This window comes from Hippocampus comes, unplaced genomic scaffold (genome assembly GCF_001891065.2).
Source record: "Hippocampus comes isolate QL1 unplaced genomic scaffold, H_comes_QL1_v1.1 scaffold315, whole genome shotgun sequence".
In the NCBI taxonomy this organism is placed as follows: Eukaryota; Metazoa; Chordata; class Actinopteri; order Syngnathiformes; family Syngnathidae; genus Hippocampus; species Hippocampus comes.
In genome coordinates this window covers 1,864,868-1,882,492 of record NW_017805539.1, presented here as the reverse complement: position 1 = coordinate 1,882,492, position 17,625 = coordinate 1,864,868, and the positions used below count along the sequence as shown (strand labels likewise).

The 17,625-nt window shown below is 42.4% G+C and overlaps 1 protein-coding gene across 3 annotated transcripts in view; it reads right to left on the bottom strand.

Moving 5' to 3' along the window:
• Nucleotides 1-524: 524 nt before the first annotated feature.
• The window catches only part of satb1b (SATB homeobox 1b), a 74,648-nt gene continuing 57,547 nt past the window's right edge, over nucleotides 525-17,625 (bottom strand). For all 3 annotated transcript variants that reach the window (XM_019878708.1, XM_019878707.1, XM_019878709.1), the window contains exons 12-13: nucleotides 5,103-5,318; nucleotides 525-3,476 (exon numbers count right to left, since the gene is read on the bottom strand). In XM_019878708.1, the coding sequence (XP_019734267.1) occupies nucleotides 2,904-3,476; nucleotides 5,103-5,318 (789 nt within the window). In that variant the 3' untranslated portion in view covers nucleotides 525-2,903. The remainder of the gene's footprint in view (nucleotides 3,477-5,102; nucleotides 5,319-17,625) is intronic.

Here is a 17,625-nt window from a genome sequence, read left to right as displayed (position 1 = left end):
CCGGAGTACCCGGAGAAAACCCAACCAGGCACGGGGAGAACATGCAAACACAGGAAGGCCGGGGCCGGGATCAAACCCACGACCTCTGCACTGTGAGGTCGATGCACTAACCACTGGCGCACCGGGCCGCCTGAAACCTATTCGATTGGGTTAAATCCTCTTCATGTTATTTCTTTTGTAATTAACATATACACACACACACATACGCTCTATCCAATGTTTTAATATCACAGTTGCATTTAAGATTTTTTTAAGTTGTATTTATCAAGAAAAAAAGGTTGTACACTATTTTTTCAAATATTTCCTGAGAATTTTTTTTTCAAGAACTATAAAAACTATAAATATTCCTGTTGCACTTCTTTATTTCGCCAGAAAAACGTTACTGTATTTTTCCAACATTCTTTCAAGAAAATTTTCAAAAATCGCTTTTTTTTTTTTTTTTGGGAGGGGGAGGATAAATGGTGTGAAAGACCAAAATAAATGATCAATTTTCAAGCAAAATGCAACAAGCACAAAAGCTGTCAATCTTTTACTCTGGCTTTTTGTTTATTAATGAAAAAAAAACAAAACAAAAAAAACAAACAAACAGCAGAACATCAATAGAAAGCCGGTACAGACCGACCCTGACTGGTACGCCCGCACGGCAGCGGCAACTAAGCAGCTGGGACCGTCCAGCCGGTGCTTCCCAGGTGCTCGACACACACGCGGCACGAGAAGATGCAGAAGAAGCTGATTGAAAGAGAGGCACCACAGACTTTTCTCCGCTCTGCACATTTGCACTCTATTTACATCGGTGCGTGTATACGTGTGCGCTATGTACACTTTGACAAAACATCAAAAAGTCCATTGGCCATCGAGAAGAGCAAGAAGCGCGTCTGCACGGAGGAGGAACCGCTTCGAAAACAGTCAGTCGGAATCAAAGAAAAACTGTCCACATTGAGCTCGTGAAAAGCAAAAAAATAAATAAAATAAAAAAGGAAGACACAAATGATTTCCACACAGATTGCATAAAGTTTTTTTTTCCCTCTCTACGCGCTTAAGCTTATTTGCATGATCCTTGTAAAAATTGCATACAACATGAAATCAGTGCCGCTCGCCCTGCCCTTTTTTTTTTTCTTTTCTGTGATTATAGGCCACCTTTAAAGCACATTTCTCCTATGGAAAACGTTTAAGACACTTTTTGTTGTTGTCCGTCCGTTTGTGTATAAATAGAAAAAAGACGAGGGGGGGAGAAATGCAAAAAAAAAGAAAAAAAAATCTCTTACATCATCAACACTGCAAATAAATAAGAACGATGGCGTCATTCACATTTCTCATTGTGTGTTCCATTGGCAAAAGGAACCATGTGGTACAAGGCATTGTTGGCATAGGTTGATCATATATTTCACATCTATTTATTTATGCACAGACAGTAGAGAGAAAATTTTCCTTAGATTCTGTTCCATCCTCAAAAAAAAAAAAAACACACAGGAGTGGCGGCCTGTTGATCGTCATATTAAGATTAATAATATATGACACCTGGTGTTTTTTTAAGGCCTTGTCAAACAACTTGGTCCTTGATTTTTGTTTATTAAAAAAAAAAAAAAAAAAAAACAGCACGCACATAAAACCACAAAAGTCGTCCTTGTAATAAGAAATGACTCTAACCGGCGTCAATTGTTCTTGCCCAACAGAATCTGACGTTTCAAGACACAAGGAAAGAAAAGTGAGCGCGAGGACGTGTCCATACGTATACGCTCATGTTCACATTTGATTGGACTTTTTTTTTTTTCCCCTTTCTTCTTTGTCCTCAAAATTATTTTTAAAATGCATTCGGGGGAAAAAAACAGCTTTAAAGAAATGGCCAGGGTGAATGTTTTCCAAAAGTCTGTCTTCAGCTTTTGTGAACCACCCAAAAACATAATTCTTATTATCATTATAAAAAAGATGGGTGTTTTAGTTTTGAAAACAAATAATAATAAAGGAAAAGTAACTCATATTAGACTAATCAGATTTAATTTCAAGAACAAACAAAAAAGTTACATTTAAAAAAAAAAAGTCTGATAAAAGTGATTGTGATTTTTGGGGGAGAGAAAAGTTTTTGAGACAATGCTGTGGCCAATACATGAATACTTTTAAAATACTTTTTTTCCCCAAAATATTTGATTTGGTGTCCCCAAAAAGGCCTTTAAAAAATGTTTGGGTTTTTTTTGTTTTTTTTTTATTGTATTTTCAATTTTTAGAAAATGTACTTTAATCCGAAAAGAATAGAGATTTTTTGGAGAAAGTGTCGTAATCATATGAGAAAGTCAATTTGTGAGAAAAAGTATCTTGAGCAAAAACCAAATTGTATTCTGTCAATAGCCATAATGGAGTCAACTATCTTACAATAACACCACCTCGAGAAAAACAGATTAATGCGATTTATTTTTTTTTTTTTTAGAAAGGTTAATATTTTGCATATTACTCAAGAATAAATGTAACATTTAGATGTAAACTGATACCTTTTAAAACTACGTGTGGACACGTCCTGAAAGTGTGAGTGCAGTGAGCAAAACTTTGACCTAATGGCATAGTTGCCCAAGTCATTTTTAACTGGTAAAAAAGGTTTACATTTACTTTTTTAAAATTTTGTCTGTGTAGATTGTCGGTCATCCGGGTTGTGATAATTTGTAAATCTGATTTCACCCCCACCACCCCCCCTCTTATTTTCTGAAAACTTTCAAAAACGACTTAGGCAATTACGGTCCTAGGCTAACAGTGCTACCGATTTTCCACTTGTTTTGTGTGTTTGTGCAGGTTACGAAACAATGCCAGAAAAGTCTTTACAGTGAATCAGACTCATCATCATCATCATCATCATAATGATACAATACTTTTACAAAATCCAAAAATTGAAAGTCCAGGCCAGTCTTTTGTTCCTTTTAGTCATTCGCTTGCTCCACGACGGGGCCTCCACCGCCTCGCCCCACCTGTTCCTCAGTCTTGACCACGAAGGCGTTGGCGTTGGTCTGCGTGCTCTCTTCCGTCTCCTTGTGGGCGTCGCCGCCCTCACCGGTCTCCGAGGGCTCCTCGTCCAAGGCGGCGGCGGGGCTGCCGCCGCCGCTGCTGCAACTGCTGCCGCTCCTGGCGCCGCCGTTGCCGCCGTTGGCGGGGGGCGTCTCCTTGGGCCCTTTGGCCGAGTGGCTGACGTAGAAGCGCTGGTTCTGGAAGAACTTGATGACGGTGAGTTTGGGGAGGTCCAGCTGGGCGGACAGCGTGTGGACGGCCTCCTCGTCCGGGTACGGGCCCACGTCCTGGATGAAGCTCTGCAGGATGCCCAAGGCCTCCAGGGAGATCTTGCCGCCGCCGCCACTGCCCGAGCGCGACTTGACCAGGCTGCGCACCACGTCGTCCTCCATCTCAGCCGGGGAGGCGGTGGAAGGCTGGCGCGGGGGCAGGCGAGGGCCCGAGGGGGGCTGCTGGGACGGGTGTTGTTGGGACAGGGCCGGCTGGTGCTGAGGAGGTCAACGACACGCGCGACGGGGGGTGTTAGACACGGCAAAATCGAGAGCGTCATGCGCGTTTTAGTTATTCGGGCAGAGGAAAAATAGGATTTTCTTTTTCAAGACTATACAAAAAAAAAAGAAAAATTCCCATTAATGTAGAATAAAGTTTTGGAAGTCATATTTTTGTAGAATAAAGATTTAAGAAGTTGTGTTTTATTCAACAAAAAAAAGTTATTTTGAGAGAAGTTGCATTTTTTTTTCCAAGAATAGTTCTCTTTAAAAAAAAAAAGTTAATATTTTGTTCAAAATATTTTTTTTCAAGAAAAATATTATTTGAAGAGAAAAAGGCGTGTTTGAACCTTAGATTAAATTCAGGGTTTTTTTTTTCAAAAGAAAGAAAGTTGTATCCCCCCACCCTCCAAAAAGAAAAAAAAACAGGATTGGTAATTAAAATGCGAAGCAATATTTATTTGGTTATAATCAGGATTTAGGAAAGATTTTTTTTCAAGGAAAAGATTGAAGCTATTTTTTTAAAAATAAAGTTTGTTTCAGCAAAATTGGTTGCATTTTTCAAAAATTTCACGTTTTGATTTGCTCTTTGTTACTTTTTAGAGAGTATTTTTCCCCCCACGGTAAAGTCATCATTGTTAAGCAAAAGTTTTATTTTTTTGAGGATTAATTTATGTTGTTGCCAAAAAAGGTAGTATTTTTTTCGAGACTTAAAACAAATAAAGATACCTATTTTATCAAGCCCAATTCAAGTGTTTTGACAGGGATGTTTTTTTCCCTTGTTTTTAGGAATCTAGAACAACTTTTTTCCCCCTTTGTTTTTAATTAAAAAACACACAAAAGGAAATTATTTTTTTGTGTGTGTGACATACTCTAATTTTTCCTGCAACTGGTTGTTTGAGACTTTGCCTTTTTTTCGTTAGCACAAACAAACGACAAGTTAAAATGTCTCCGTGTGTGGGAGTGTGTGAGTGGGCGAGCAGAGTTGCCTGTTGACCTGTCCAAACGCTCACGCTTTGATTTGAATGGCTGATTCATATGCTGGACATGAGGAGATGGTCCACAAGAGCGTGTTTGCACAACTCCACTTGACGAGCGTGCGCACACCACGGAACCCCAAGCACACGCGGAGCAAATCATCCAAAATTCAGCAAAATTCATGAAAAACAATTCTGCACATTTTTGAGGGGTTTAAATTGTTTTGGTTCCAGATATGTGCAAATTTAACAAGGCCGCAATTCAACGCTGGGTTGAATTTCAAACCTCTCCTTCACTTCACGTCATTGTTTTTTAGGGGGTGGGGGATTTTTTTTCCCCGCCATCAGAATCAAGTGGTACATTTTGGGCAAAAAAAAAAAAAAAAGCTGTATTTTTACAGAATGAAGAAAGGAAAATGCATTTTGCAAGAAAACAATTTCTGAAGTTTCAAATTTAATCATATTTTTTTCAAGAAAATTTTCTTTTGTTTTCTCCATCAAAATTTTTTTTTTTTTCAAGGAATAAACAACGGTGAAAAAATACTTTCATTTACTCTTATTACTGTCATGATTATTTCCACTCAGCCAACTGAAACATTGCCCTCAACGGTCATTGTTCTGGCTGATAGTTGAGCGTGACGTAGCTCACCTGCAGCTGGTCTGCCGAGACGTGCGAGAAATGCGGCGGCCTGTCGGCGGCGTTGTTGTGATGTTGCTGTCCGGCGCTGCTCTCCTGCTCATAGATGACGTCGCGCTCGGCCTGAGAGAGGCTGAGGAAGCGGCGGATCATAGACAAGTTCTCCCACAGCGTCCGGTTCTCTGGAGATGGATCTTCCTTCCAGCGCAGAAGCTCGCACAGCCAACCCTGCAATTAAAGAAAATTAAAAAAAAATGTCACAAGTACAAACGCCTCGTGTCATTACCCTGCTCTTAAAATATAAATAATACCCATAGTACTCATAAAGTTCCAAAATCTAACATGTAGTACGATATGTCCAATGGAAAGATCATATTATATTGATACACACACACACGAACACACACACCTCTGATGAACCCCAAATATTTCTAATGAATTACCCCGGAACTAACTTGAGTAGGAGAGCTTGGATGGGCTCCAGCATGCTTGCGACCCCTGTGAGGATCATCGCTTCGGAAAATGAATAAATAAATACATTTACAGCAGTAATAGTCATTACTCGCATGCAGTATATGTCTGTAGTGTCGTATACTGCTTGTACGTATCGGTACGTAGCAGTTGTCTGAAGGTTTAGAATTAACATCACATTGATGCTAATTTCCATTAGCCCGTCTATGGCTTTTTGCCTTATATGTTAGCATGAAGCAAACTTTAGTTCGATTTAATGGTACGATTTGCAGCGTTTAATTCACTTTTGTTTTATGGGTGAATTTCACAGGAAAGTTTTAACGGGAAGTGACAAACCGCTCCAAGCAAGCAGGCTGTGCGTTTTATTTGGAGAATTACGGAAGCGAGCAAGAGTCTTCTTTTCGTATACGTTACAGCTGCATTTCATTCAGCCATTTTAGTCCAATTACCAACTTTCTCCCTACACTTGAATGCGCCTTAAGAGCATCGGTCAGAGCGCGGCCGTTGTGGTAATCTGGCGTCCGGTGTTCGTCACCACTGGATTACACAAGCGGCGCTCGCTCAGTCACTCACTCACTGGCTAGTTGGCTGGGCTGGCTCGCGCACACTCTTCATGTGCACACCGTTCCGTGGCAGCCGAGCGCACACGCTGCACACGGGAGATAACTCAGCACTTTGCGTGTCCCATTCCAGATCCTCCCGTAAACCTCATCAAACCGTAGAGGAAGGAGGAGGAGGGAGAAAGAAAGAGAAAGCGGGGCCATAAAGCCTCCGTGCCCACCTTGTTCCTTTGCCACATTTATTGTTGCCTTTTTAATTTGCATGCAGAGGGATTTGGACCGTGCTCCAGTTGGGCCGTCTGTGCTTTCAGCTGATTCGGCAGTGAGGGAGGACACAGGCACGCACACACACGCACACACACACACACACACACACACACACACACACACACACACACGCTTGTCTTGTCCAACGCGGGCCTGCAACGGCGTAATCCAACTCAAACACTCTGCAAAGCAGCAGGATTAAACCCAAAGTAGCAGAGCCAATCAAAGCCCACACGGCGGGAACTCCCCAAGCCTGCCAGGAAGTCCATTTCATTAAATACCAAGTATACGCTACGTCTATTAGCTCGGCCGCTAGTCATGGATAAGTGATGGTTAGTTGTACTTTCTGGAACCAATAAAAAAAGAACCTGCAGCGAAAAGTTGTTGGACCACTTTTCTATTTTCTTGTGTCGTTGATGTATTTTTAACAATAATTATCTTCGTCTAAAGCCAGTCCTCTTTAATTCCACTTTAATGGTTAAAAGGTTTGCATGTTTTTTGTTTTTCTTCAGAATCCACCATTCCCAAGACAGTTCACCCTATCAGACAAAAGGGTGCGACTGATTAGATGTTAGCCCAAGCTAACAATGGCTAGTTAGCTTGGCCTTTTGGAGCTTTGATGATTATTTTGGAATATTTGCATCACGGGAAGAAAAAAATGTCCCGACATTGTTTGCTTACAACTAGCGAGACGATCGAAAAGAAGCAGAACAAAGGGAGCTCAGAAAGTTGAGGATTCAGAAGCGACAGGGAATTAACAACATTTCTGCTTTTACGTTTGGCCTGTTCTATTATTTTTATGATTATTTCATTAGTTATTTTTATTATGATTACTATTTTTATGTACATTGCAAAATAAACTTCAAACTGATCAATTTTATGCTATAGTAACACTAAAAATAAGTCATGCTACTAATGTATGCGACCACTACCGTTAGCTTGTTTACAAAGCTAATGCTATATTTTAGAATAGCTTGTGCTGCCATTTTATGGAATCTGGACAGCGTTCTTTGTTTTTTTTTTTATTTTCAATCCAAACTGCACATGTTCATAACCTCATTTGGTCAATCTCGATGGCATGTGGGGGATTTTTTTGTAGCGGGGCAAAAAAAACGAAGCTTTTAATTCCAGGAAATTGTGTCGTAGAAATGAACTCGGCAACTAGAAAAAAAAATCTACTGAAGTAACTAAAAATGTCATATTGTGATTTCTTTTCTTGTCAATTCTTCATGGTAATCTGCCACTTTATTCAGTCCAAATAAACACTCCGACTAGAAATAATCCATCCATTTTGTTTATGGTTTAACCTCGCTAGGGGTCACACATGAGCCGGAGCCCTGTGGAGTCCCAAGCAAGTATTATTCACGTCAGCATGATGAAGAAGGCGCATTAACATTTGTTACAATGCGTTGCTTCCAGCCAGCGATGAAGAAAACTCCTAAAACGTATCATTCAGCATGTGCAACATTCCTAACACGTTGTCTTGGCATCATGTTTACGTGTTAGCTTCTCTTGCCACGTGGTGTTGTTTTACACGGTGTCTCTGAAAAGCTGTCGGAAAATAAAATAATAATAAAATAAAGGTTCACAACAGATTCGAGTTGAAAGAGTGAATCCAATCGTGTTCTCACGGTGTCCAATCGCTTCAAAAGGTGTAAACAGGAACCAGTTGAGTCAGGGCAAATTCTTCAAATGATTAATCTGTCGCAATGCCAAAAGGCCCATCCCCAAGCGTCTTGAAACTCAAGTTGCAATCGCTGCTTCGATTCATTTGGGAAATTGTTCATTTGAGGTGACTTTATTACAAATCAAAATTCTCTCTTTTTGCAAGGAAAAGTGGCATTCTTCAAAAAGCAGGATTTTGTTTTTGAGGGGTGGGGGGGTGTGCACTGCTGACACCTGTAAAGCAAGATTGATTTCAATCTTTACAAAGATTGTGAATTTGTTCGTGAATTTTCGGGGAGAGAAATACAAATCAAATTCCGATTAAGTTGTGACGTTTGTGTGAAACATAAATAAAAACAAAATACAGTGATTTGCAAATCATCTGGACCGGAGAACATCCAAGTAAACTGACAATCGCCGTTATGTGCCGCTGTACGTTTTCATCTGCCTCGCTCTTTTTCATCATGATAGTCCGACTCAATTGGTTATAAAGTCCAATTCCACTCGACATATATTGTCAAATTCCACATCAGCGGTTATACAGATCAAACCCCGCGGCCGTTGCTTGCGCCGATACGGCGTCGACGCGACGTAGTCACAAACATCACGGTGACCTACTGAGGTATGAAATCCTCCTCCTATAGACACCTGACAAGCTCCCAGATGCTGTAAACAGGTTCATCCCAGCAATAAGCAGCGACAGCTCGGGATTATCGCGCGATGTTGGCACACACCTGCCACAATATTGCACCGTAATCCTCTGCCTCTGGGTTACCGTCACCTAATTAATAAGCAGGAGAGTCGGAGGAGGGGTATTTCAACGTCAAAAAGCAGACTACAGAGTTTTTTTTTGTGGGTTTTTTTTTTCCCACGACTTGTGACTGAGAAGCGGCGAGTTCACGTGGTTGTAAAGCCATCAGCGGGTCTTTTGTGGTTCCAATGGCACAATAGTGCAATTCATAGCGTTGATGTGCTATGCAAGAGCAAGAGGTGAAGTCACAAACTGGCCAATGACAGACAGACACACACACACACACACACACACACACACACACACACACACACACACACACACACACACACACACACACACACACACACCTTCCCATCTAATCTCATTTGGTCGTTATCAGGTCCATCAGGCTGACCTCGGCCGCGCGCCGGATAAAAGAAATAAGCCAACAGATGTCCATCACTTTGCTTTTTTTTTTTTTTGCGCAGCCAATCCCAAAAATACAGACACAGTCCTCTGGTTATTTGGTTCACAGGCTCAACCAATGAAGTCACACGGAACGAAATCACAAGCATTGTGAGCTCAAAAGAGAAAACAATAATCAAAGCAATAACAAAGCATTTCTTGAACTCTGTTGCTAACCAAAATAGCAGCACCCAGGCAAACACCTAAAAGCATGTATAGAGAGCTTCCCATCTACTCTCATTCGGTCGTTATCGGGCTCATCTGGCAAATGGAACGGAAGACACAATCTGCATCTGCTCTTTTTTAGAACGAGGAAACGGAAGGAAAGATGCGCCTCCACCAAGCTGCACATACAAAACAAAAACAAGACTGGGACAAAAGACACCCTTTCGTTGTCTCCTTGGACCTGGCCGGGCTCCAAGAGAAGCTCAGTCAGGTAAAAATTTGATGTTAGATGGGGAGGGGGCGGGCGTGCGAACCTGTCGGTCCTGCTTTGGTGAGGGCTAACGTGCAGCGCCTTGGAAATAGATTCCGCCACAGTGGACGCCCATCTGCCGAGGACGACCGCCATGTACGCAGCGCACCATATGCCAATCTCCCGCCACAATAAGCAATAATTGCAGAAGGGGGGAGGGGCGGACTGTATTTTTATCTTGCTATCTGAACGTAGTTTCGGCGGCGGAGTGAAAATGGCCTGCTGGCCGCAGGAGGAGGAGGAGGAGGAGAGGCCATGGAAATAGAACTGGCCTTAAATGAACTGCAGTGGCGGCAGGACAATATGACAGGACGGAAATGTCGACAGTGAACCCCCGTTTATCGCGGGGGATATATTTTAAAAAAAAAATCTTAAATAATAATTTTATATAAATATTTCCTGTCAGGTGGCCTGGTGGTCCAGTGGTTAGCGCGTCGAGCTGACAGTGCAGAGGTACCGAGTTCAATTCCAGCTCCGACCTCCCTGTGTGGACTTTGCATGTTCTCCCCAGGCCTGCGTGGGTTTTCTCCGGGTACTCCGGTTTCCTCCCACATTCCAAAATCATGCATAGCAGGCTGATTGAACACTCTATAATTGTCCCGCAGTGTGAGTGTGAGCGCAGATGGTTGTTCGTCTGTGTGTGCCCTGCGATTGGCTGGCAACCAGTTCAGGGTGTCCCCCATCTACTGCCCAAAAGAACCCCCCGCCCCACCCCACGCTTTCCTTGTTAGGATAAGCGGATCGGAAATTGGATGGATGGGTATTTTCTGTTATCGTAATTTTACTACCGCACTATCATCAGTTCTTGATCGATTTTAGTATGTTCCACTTACATGTAAATTCCAAAACCCCTGAAAAAGTAATTATGGTAAAACTTCATGAGTCATATGATTGCGGGTTTTCCGCACAGTTTTCCCAAAATGGTATCAAATCATCTTACAGCTTGACAAATGCATTTGCGAGGTTAGCGACCAAGTGTGGCGCAAGGTCGACGTACAGTACGGACAGGTGGCAAGCACGAGGATAGCGTGGGAATAAAAATGATGTGTAAATAGAACACTGTTGTTGTTTGTCTGAAAACGTCAAACAAACCCCGCGGACGAGCGGATGATAAAATTACACGTTGGAATCCTGACTCACCGTCTTGTCTTCCAGACAGGATTAAACAGTGAATCATCAAAATCAACAACATATGTTTATTCATTTCAAAACTAATGATCTAATGCTGTTGTCAGTCCGTGACAAGAGGCCGAAAGACTCGAGGAGAGTCCGACCGCGCGACGCGACAAGCCGTCCTCCCCGCGAGCGGTCGCGACCTCTCTCGGGGAAACAATGGGCTGACTTGACAACAATGACACGCCACGGCGTGACTGCACAGGAAAGGCGACCTCCACGTGTCGCCGCTCGCTCCTGGCAGAACAATGGCACGGTGGTTCAGCCGGGTGGCTTGCGTCACGGCCGCCGCAGCCAATAACGCGCGCGCGTGTGTGTGTGTGTGTGTGTGTGTGTGTGTGTGTGTGTGTGTGTGTGTGTGTGAGAAAGTGGGTTCGGGCGGAGGCGGTGGAGGTTTAGGCAAGCAAACAGAGGCAGATGGAGCATAAAGAATAACCAAAGGCAAATGACCAGTTCATCTTAAATGGAGCACATTAAACATCTGCGTGGCTACACTTATTTTTAAGCACATCTTTTATTCCTACGCAGCACACACAAACGTTTGCAAGACAATCACCTTCAAAACCATAAGTTGAACAATGGGAAGTGTATTCAAACCCCGGTTTCGTCAAAGGACAGTAATGATTATTGTTTGGCCAATTACAGGTACAATTTGCCATGGCCGGTGTACTGTCGGACTTAACATAAAGAAGGTGACATGCGATGCGATTTTAGACCCCTTCGCCTGCTGCTAGCTAAATGCTAAAGCATGCAAAATGCCGAGGCGTCATGGTGCTAGAACCTTTTCAACGACGGGATTTCAACACACGGCAAATATTTCAGCAGTTTACTCCGTCACTTACAGTAGCTGTGAAACTCTTCTTTTCATATGTGTCGACATGACTGCGTTATACTGCCCCCGATGGCCAAGTCACACACATCAGAAGCAGCCACGACGAATGAATCATGATGCAAAAATGGATTTGTCCTTTACATTCTATTTATTTATGTGATTACTGCAACTAACCATTATTTTTAATAATGGAAACGGATTTTCACTTTTCATTTCCATCCCTATTTTCAAAAACGAGTCATCATTTCAATTGACAGTGTCAATCCAAAAGCATAAATTAATTAGATTCAGTTCCTGGTTTGGTGCATAACATGGAAAAAAAAAAGGCAACATTTTAACCTTTTTTATCCAAAGTCAGTAAATTGCAGTGAATATGTTTGAGCACACAAACCTCTTCAAGTCTTTAAGTCATTACAACTGGTCGCATTGCATTGTCTCGATCTATTAGTGACAGTTTTTTTTGGGGGAGGGGGTTTAAATGGGTGCGTGAGGCTGTTGCGACAGCACAAAAGTTTTCTTGATCGTCTTCTGTGTCGCCGCGGCGCTCGTCGGGCAGATGGAGGATAAAAATGCACCAACACGGCGCCGATGAAGCAACAACAACAACAAAACAGCAGCAGCAGCTGCATTTCAAACGCACAAACGACGACGCAAAGTCTGATTCCGTCAATTAAGGCGCGGGTTGTGATTTCATCCAAATACGGGCCTTAATTGCTAATATCAAAGCGTAATTAAGATGATAAATCGTGACTGATCTTATTGAATTAGGAGCCGACAGAGAAGCAGCAAATTGACTGTCAGCTCAATAAGTGTTTGTAATTGGCTGACAAGTTTGCTTCCAGCAATCATCAAACGCATTTTAGCCTCAGAAACTATGCCCCCCCCCCAACCCCCCAACAAAAAGTTGTTTTTTCAAATGCTAATTTAATAGCATTAATTTGGAAATCCCCTTGTTTTGGGGCTCGTTCAGAAAGACCTTCTTTAATTAATTTGTCATAAAGCATTATGTTAGTTTTATAAGATTATAAATATGGAGGGTTGGGGTGATGTGGGTGGGCGGAGGTGGGGGGGAATAAACCAAGATACACCATTTAAGTAGCTGCGTTCTAGAGGCTACTGGGATTGATTTTGTTTTATGTTTTAGCCAATGCGACATGCTCACAAAGTGAACCCTTTTAAGGTTTCTTCCGGCACTCATTGAATACATTTTACTCAAGTAAAGTACTCACAAATTAAAGTAAAAAAATAAAAAAAAAAAAAATAATAATAATAAATTATGTGACAAATCGGCACCCGAGTCATATTGTCTCGAGTGCTTAAGTTTTTGTCATGCTACCCCAGAAAACTGGCAAACAGAATAAAAATGTGAAGATAAATACTGCAGATATTGAAGCAATCTTTTTTTCTTTTTTTTTTTTAAATGGGATTTTACAGACTACTGTGAATTGAGGTTTGCGTGCTTTCTGTGTGCCAGGCGGGCGCTGAGGAAAGTACCAACTGTTGGAAAGTTTATAATTATGCGAATCTCCATTAGCCAGTCTACGAATTTTTGCATTCATGTTAGCATTGGACATTTGTGAGACGAAATGACAGTTTTGGGTTCGACGTTTTGGTGTTTCAAGATAGAATGTTTTCATTTTCATTGCCTCGTGTTTGCAGAACTGTGCTCAAGAATGTCTTTGTTTCCTATTTCTTAACAGTGAGACAGTGTACATGGAATCGTTTTCAGAAGTGTGTTTTAATAAGCTCAAGTGGGTTTTAATAAATTTAAAAGTGTTTTAAGTGCTCAGGGAGGGGTACAACTACGGTAATAATTTACTGCATGTCCATTTGCTATCCTTTGAAATTTGACCAAATAGGTTTCTTGCGGCATTTAAAGCCCAAAATCTCACTGCTGAAGTCCAAAAATGGCAACCTAAAGGCCTTCCTTGGTAGGATGTGTACACAGGGAACACATTGTGTAATGATTTGAGACAAAAATACGATGATGATGATGATGATGACGATGATGGGTTAAGAGGAAAAGGAGGAAGCGGAGAGAGAGAGAGAAAGTGGACACAAGCACCATCATGAGCACTTTTATCGGCCTTAATATCTCCCCGAGCACACACACGCGCGCGCGTACACACACGCAGGGCCGTAGTTAAATTGAAATATTTGCCGGCGTGTGTCACAAGCATGCAGCATGGTAATTATGACAGATCTGATTAGGCGGTTCCGAGTCGGGCGGCTCCGGGCTGCAGGTGCGACCTTGTGCATTCCTGCGTGTGTACATAAAATTAATTACAAGCATGGGGGAAGCGGTGGTGTAAGGGGGCGGGGTGGGAAGGGCGAGGGAGCGCGCCCGGGCAGAGCGGGGGCGGCCGCTCCCACGGGGGGGCACTCTAATGGAATATTTTCCCCGAGTCTAATAATACAGTTGGTATTGACTTGAGGTAATTAGGGGGATCATTAAAGCGCTTTTCCCGGCGTATTTGCCTGCCTGATCAGATTAGCGGGAATGGGCTTCAGAACAAGCCCTGTGTGGTCTGTCAGGAGGAGAGTGAGCAAGGCAAGGCGAGGCGAGGAAGAAGAGGCCCGGCTAGCAATGCTAAACCGGTGACGGGCAGCGCGTTTGCTACCTTGGCCTTCAGCAGGGACTTAATCAGCCTCTTCATGCCACCACGAGCACGTTGCAGTCATGAAATCCAGCAATTCTATAAAAACAATGTACAATAAAACAGGCAACGCTTCATTTATTATGCGCGCCAATGACGTGACGTCATCTTTGGTCGACGTCTCCATTAAATGAGGATACCGAGGAGCGTTGACTCATATCCTCAAAATATTTCGACCTCCTTCCACCTCGCTTCTCTGTCCATATGCAATGAGAAGATGAGCCCCTACATTAATTTCCGTAAACACTGCACTGCGTGATGTCATTTTTTTTTTTTTTGGTGCTCCTCATGCTTTGCGCGCATATATGTCACATCATGGATGTGTGTGTTCACATTAGAAGACGCATTTGTTTTGGAAATGTGCTCAACTACATAAAAAGATCTCAATTCAATTAAAAAAAAAATCTGAATTGGGGATCAAGCCCTGCAGTGTGAAAATAGCCTACATTTTATGTTACATGGGCCAGCATTGCTCATTATGAAGGCCCTACAAAGGTTCGATTGGCATGGCAACACAGGGGCTAAAATTGGAATTTGAATATTAAATATTTTGGCGGTGGGGTGGAAAATGCTATGACGACGACCTACGTCAACGATGATCTCTTCTTCAGATTCTAGTAAGGACTTGAGTAGCAGCATTCCAGACCATCTGTTCTGTGAAGGATTCCCCACCCCCTGGGTTTTAAAAACAAAACTCTTCATTTTGTCAACTGTTGAACATCACTTGCATTTAGAGTTTTAGTTGACCACTGAGGCCAATTCTCTGAAGCGAGTCCACAAGAACTGCTGTCCTGGTTTTAGCCAGTACTCAGGTAGCATTCTGGATCAGCTGCGTATTTGCTATGTGAATGGATTCTTTGGTTTACATACACAAACGGAATTCCCAAATGTGTGAGCTAACTAAACTTCTAAAGTATTTTGGGGGGCTGAAACAGTCATTTAAGTTGAAACAACTTAAAAACATTAATTATTGACATTTACGGCAACATTGTTAGTTAGCACAACAAAGTAAACAAGTGTACAGATAACAATGGAAACTCCTCTCATGGTTCAAGCCAGAACTCAAAGAGTTGCATTCTGGAACAGCTTCTACTCTATTAAGTGACTTATTTATTTTATGCTTACATTAATTTCTATACTGAATTTAATAGAAAGCTAAAGATACCAATGAAAACTCTTCCCCTAGTTCTAGCTAGCACTAAGGTAGCATCTTTATGGACCAGCTGCCGATATGCTAGACGGACTTGCAAAAAAAAAAAAAAAAATTTTTTTTAGCCTACATCATCACATTAATTAGAGAGCTAACATTTAGTTTGGTCCTCATAACGAAACTCTGAATTGTGATGATGAATTTAGAGTCTTAGTGTCTGAAGCTGGAACAAAGGAGCTAATTTAGTTCTTTCTCCCTTTGTGGAACTATTGGTAAAACTCACATGCTTTTTCTAGTTCTCTGCCGTCCAGACTATTTCTCACCCTAATAGTAATGCGTCACGCTGAACAGGAAGTCCGCCCGGCTAGGGGGTCCACGTCGCTGTGGCGTCCTCGGAGGAGGTAGGTAGGCGAGGGGTGACGCGCCAAAGCCGACAGATGGGGTGAGAGGTGGCGTAAGCAAGATGACAGGGGAGTCACAAAGTGCTATAAGGATGCTCGGTGACAGGAGGAGAAGAAAGACGAGGAAGATGGGGGTGTGGGGGGTGAGGGGGGGGGGACGACAAGCTGGTGGGAATTCCACCGTCCATTAAACAATTTAAAGAGAGGCTCATTTTCAGAGGGAAGGGGAGGATACCGCCGTTTGCCGGATAATTCATTCGCTAAATTAATTATTCAGACAGCTGCCTCTCTAGTTCCGCAATAAGAGACAATTTGGTTCCCATGGCAACCTAATAAGCAAGCAGGAGATAAATAAATACATGAATAAATTAATAAACAGACGCTGTCTGTTTCTGAACCCCTCGGGGCTGCCAGCTCTCATCTGCCTCACTTTTTGTTGCAGGGGATTGTGGGTCTGCAAACATTACAAACAAGGTAGAGCGACTCCCAACTGCAACCTTGGCTCATTTTTTTCCCTCACAGAACATTTCAACATTATTTTATTTTAATTATCATGAATGCAGAACACAGAGAGAAAGGATAGATCGTACGGGAGAGCTAAAATCTCTTCTCCTCATTCTTGTTCAACTGTTGTTAAAAGTCACCTGTATTTAGAGTCCTACTGCAGCAATAAGGCCATGATGGTCCTTGCAGATGAGGCGGGGGGGTTGAAGTAGAGGAGAACTCTGATCTCATCTGCGAGTTCTCGTAAGCACTTGAAAAGGCGCGCATTCTGTGCCAGCCGCTCATCCACAACGGTATGTGGATGTTTTTGTGTTTGATCACGTTAACTTTCGAGCGATGAGCATTTTCCTTACATAAGTTGGCATGGGCAAGTCCTCAATTCAGATTCCCGTTGTTTTGAAAATACAACCACTTACAATTACATCAACTCTGGAAAAGCATTCAGAGTCCTGGTCGACCTCAAAAGGACCCTGCAAGCGACAAAAAAACAAAAAAAAAAACCAAAACAAACTAACAAAACAAAAAACAGTTCCAAGTACACAACTCTGATGTCTTCCAGTTCTTGCTAACACTTGACAAACAGCAGTAGGAATGTATTTTACGTATCACATTTGAGATCATTATAATTTTTGTTGTGCCTATGTTGTCATAAACATTTTGTAAAATGCAAACAAAGTCACCTAGTCCTAGTCCACCACTTGGGCCACAAAAGAAACAAGACTCCTTAACTGAAATCCCTTCTAGTTCTTGTCAGCAAACGAGTATCAACAGTAAAATGAAATACTGGGTTGGCTTTCAAAATGAACCTACATTTAGAGCCCGAGTTTATTTTTTTTAAAGCCTCAACGGGCAGTGACAGATGACAAAAACAAGCATATAACTCTGATCTGTCTACACACGGATATACAGTATGTACCACATTTGGAGAACTGCGTTTAGGGTACTCTTTGACCACTAAGTCCAAAAAAATTCCTTGCGGATGGGGGGGGGGGGGTGAGTTCATCAGTCTTTTCAAGCACTGATGCCACCCGTGCTCAGACACACACGCACTACAAATCACGTCAGTCCACTAAAGTGATTCCAGCCAATTAGTCATTTTCGAAACAAGATGGCAGCAGTTGCAGCTATGTCGTCACCCTCCCTTATCACGCCCCCCCCTCCACAGAGCAATGCCCCCCCCCC